Below are 4,141 nucleotides of genomic sequence, written 5' to 3'. Positions count from 1 at the left end.
ATTAATTTTGTATTTGTTTCTGCGCTTAAAAACATATTTTTAATCAGCATCTGACCAAATCGAAATTAAATAAATCTTCTTCGTCTCTATTTAACCTTTCCAAAAATATATCATCATACGGGACCGGTTGCGAAAAACTCGACATATTCCCGGTTTTGTTTATTTGATGATATAAGCGGCTTGACCGGGAAGACCTTCAATGAAGTGTATCGGTAGAAATGTTTTCTTTCAGCTTTCATGTTCGTTCCCAAAATGATTAACGCAACAACCCGCAATAACTGTGCTTGCATATAATTTCCGTTCAATCCGAATTTATTATTATCCTTAAAAAGAAATCACACGCATTGTCAATGCGACACATCCGATTCATGATTGTCAAATAAAAACAGAACACACCTCTTCTCTTCACTCGTTGGAGAATTGTAAGTTTGTCAATTTCCTTAGCAGGTGCAGATTGTTATGACGACATTAAAATACAGTGAAAAATGAATGCAACTTTGTTTTGATTAAAGCTTCTCATTACTTTACATAAAAAACAGTTTGCCAGCCATGTCGGGAAATCGAAGTTCCCGCGGTCGACAGATGCTTCCCACAACGGCGAGGAAATGCTTGATTTCACCGAATCTGCGTTCGGCAGCCAGGGGCGTAGCACCAGCAGCGCCGGCAGCAAACCCGGTTGATTTCCGAGCACCGGTCACAGCTTGTACCAGCAAACCTAAAGATGACTTAAGTACGAAACTGTTGGAGCTAGATAGCACGTTGCTGAACGCGGTCGATTTGGCCAGCATCGAGAAAAAAGTCAAACGTTCGAAGCCGCGTACCTCATGGGGCGGTGCAGCCGATCAACCGATCACACCGTTTCGAAAACGTTCCAAATCAGTTGGAGGTAGGTGAACGATTTATACGAGTGACAATAACGTATAATTTAAGATAATTTTTACTTTATTTCAAAACTGTTTTCCTGTAACAGCCATTGAAAGAAGGCTTATGGCAAGTCCTCCGAAACTGCAAAAATCAGCTGTAAGTAGTCGAAAGATTTATGTGCTTAAAATGAACATGGACGGTAGCGAGGTGCGCGACGGAGGGAGGGACAGTGGCTGTAATGAAAATCTTACATCAAATCGGTCAAACGTTGCAAACGAGGAAACTCCTCCGGTTCGTCCTCTGTGGTCTGGGGTGGAAAATGACGATGCTGAAATGCTACCATGTGGACAGGTACCGATCGCCAGCCACGATCAACTTGACACGGACGAAATAATCAAGGCTAAACTGAAACGGATCGGGTCCACCAAACCAGTAACGCACGTCGGTGATATGCTGCGAGAGAGTAACGGGTTCGAGGTGTACACAAACCAGGACATCTGTTCGCAGTACATGCGGCAAGACGAGTCCCTCGCTGATGAGGGGGTGGAGCGAATCGTCGCGATCGGTGCATCACAAATAGGTCATCCGGAGCGTCCGTCACATTTCCAGCAGGTAGCCGCTGAAGCTGAACGTACCTTTGAGCTGCAGAAGGTGAGCGAAGCGTTGCGGATTTTTGAAATCTGTGACCGTACGCTGCACGACATGACCAACATTGAGCCGATGGCGAATGCGATAGGCGAGGGAAGCTCGCGAATGAGGACCAGCAACTCGACCATAGCGGCCATCAATCGTGATGAGCGAATTTCAGATCAGACTACAAAGCCAAAGATCACCGTACCCCACGTATCGTCGCTTTTCCTCGAGAAGGGTCCGTTCTTTGGGCTACCGAACAACGTTCGGCGAATGCTGCGAGACTTTCGTGGTATTGGCGAGCTGTACGATTGGCAGCAGGAGTGTCTGGACTTGCCGGCGATCGACGAGAGACGTAATTTGATCTACGCACTGCCAACGAGCGGTGGAAAGACACTGGTGGCGGAGATTCTTATGCTACGGGAGATTATTTGCCGCCTGCGGAACGTCATGTTCGTCGTGCCGTACGTTTCATCCGCTCAGGAGAAGCTGATCGCGCTCACTCCGTTCTCGATCGAGCTGCAGTTTTTATTGGAGGAGTACACCGGTGGTAGGGGACAATGTCCGCCGCTCAAACGGCACAGAAAAAACACGATCTTTGTTTGTACGATCGAAAAATCGCTCATCCTCATGAACTCTCTCATCGAGGTGGGTCGCGCGGACGAGATCGGGCTGATCGTGATCGACGAACTGCATATGATTGGAGAGCAGCGACACGGGGGCACTCTGGAGATGTTGATCACCAAGGTGCAGTCGCTACGAGCCGGAATTCAGATCGTAGGAATGAGTGCTTCTATCGGAAACTTGGGTGAATTGGCCTGTTTCATGCTAGCCGACGTTTACTGTCGCGAAAATCGGCCGGTGGAGTTGAAGGAATACATCAAGTGGGGGGAAGATCTGTTCGAGGTTCGCAGCCAAGCCGAACGCATATTTGATGTGTTAGGAGAAAAGCGAAAGTTAGAGTTTAACTACGGTGAGGAACTGCGGCGGATCGACGTGGACCATGTGATTGGTCTGATCATGGAAGTAATCCCCAAGGGTTCGTGTTTGGTGTTTTGTCCTACCAGAAACAGGTGTGAAAGTTTGTGCGCCATGCTAGCGGCCAACTTGCCGGATTCATTTGCCCAGCACCGGGCAGAGGAAAAAGCGCAGATTATAAAGTCTCTCCAGGATGACGGGTCCGTTGCACCAATCCTTCCGCATTCGTTTCGTGTCGGGGTCGCGTACCATCACGGTAGGTTAACGCAGGACGAGCGTCGTATGATCGAGGATGCATTCCGGGCCGGCATCCTTTCGGTGATCGTGTGCACTTCCACTCTGGCCGCCAGTGTGAATCTTTCGGCGAAACGTGTAATAATCTGCTCTCCTTACATTGGGAGCGATTTTTTTACGCTAAGTCGCTACAAACAAATGGTTGGCCGGGCAGGGCGTGCGGGTAAACGCGACACCGGCGATTCCATACTTATTTCCGCCATGCGCGATATTCCGCAAATTTGCGAGATGTTCTGCTCACCACTGGACTTCGCCGAGTCGGCGCTCTTGGAAGACGAAGGAGCCTGCTTGAAATCGCTCGTACTCGGCTCGATCGGACTCGGTCTTTGTAAGACACGGAATGCGCTTCAAGCGATGGTTGGAAGCACACTGCTAGCGCAGCAAGCGAAGCGACGCGAAATCGATCTCGAGGCCATCACCGATGAAACGATCGTGCAGCTGTATCAGGGAAATGCGATCAAGGCAACGCACGATAGCTGTCTGCGCAATCCCACGAACATGGTTGTACAAATCAGTGCCGCAGATGGACGATCGGAGGAAGCGGTAGGACAGGCGTTCGTTCGAGTACACAAGACACCTTCCCGTCCGGGTAAGGTTTTCAAAACGATCGATCGAACGAGCCCGCTGGAAGTGATCAACCTTGGCAAGGCGGCCATCCGAGCCGGGTTCGACATAGAGCGAGCGGTCCGGTTCTACAACGAGATGCAGGAACTAGGCAAACGACTGTGTGTGCTCGATGAGTTTGATCTGCTTTTCCTCATTCTGCTGGAGGACGGATTGGAAGTATATTTCAAAATTGAGGATTTGATCATTCTGGTAAGTACCCCTTTTTTAACGATAGCAATATAAACTCACCATCAATATAAACTGAAGTCGATGAATCTTGATCTTTTTCATCTCCCATCTTGATACAGCATCCCTACTTAAAGGCATCTGGGACTTAGTCGATTTTTCATAAATTCTAAAAAAAACATATGTTAGGATGCTGCGAGATGAATGGGATGCTGCATGGAGATGAATTTTGATCTTCTTCATCTCCCATCTTTATACAGCATCCCTACTTAAAGGCATCTCGGACTTAGTCGATTTTTCGTAAATTCTAAGAAAAACATATGTTAGGATGCTGCGAGATGAATGGGATGCTGCATGGAGATGAATCTTGATCTTCTTCATCTTCCATCTCAATACAGCATCCCTACTTAAAGGCATCTCGGACTTAGTCGATTTTTCATAAATTCTAAGAAATTCATATGTTTATATGCTGGGAGATGAATGGGATGCTGCATGGAGATGAATCTTGATCTTGTTCATCTCCCATCGTAATACAGCATCCCTACTTAAAGGCATCTCGGACTAAGTCGATTTTTCATAAATT

General features: G+C 47.6%; 1 protein-coding gene across 1 annotated transcript; it reads left to right on the top strand.

The window, feature by feature from the left end:
* Window positions 1-549: 549 nt before the first annotated feature.
* Window positions 550-3,582, top strand: LOC131292229 (helicase POLQ-like; the record flags this gene model as incomplete). Its single annotated transcript, XM_058320792.1, has 2 exons — window positions 550-886; window positions 971-3,582. Coding segments are annotated over exons 1-2 (2,949 nt in total), but the record flags the coding sequence as incomplete, so codon positions are not given.
* Window positions 3,583-4,141: the final 559 nt, after the last annotated feature.

This window comes from Anopheles ziemanni, assembly GCF_943734765.1.
Source record: "Anopheles ziemanni chromosome X unlocalized genomic scaffold, idAnoZiCoDA_A2_x.2 X_unloc_40, whole genome shotgun sequence".
Taxonomy (NCBI): Eukaryota; Metazoa; Arthropoda; class Insecta; order Diptera; family Culicidae; genus Anopheles; species Anopheles ziemanni.
The sequence above is the reverse complement of the archived record's forward strand: the minus strand, read 5'-3'. Positions and strand labels throughout refer to the sequence as shown.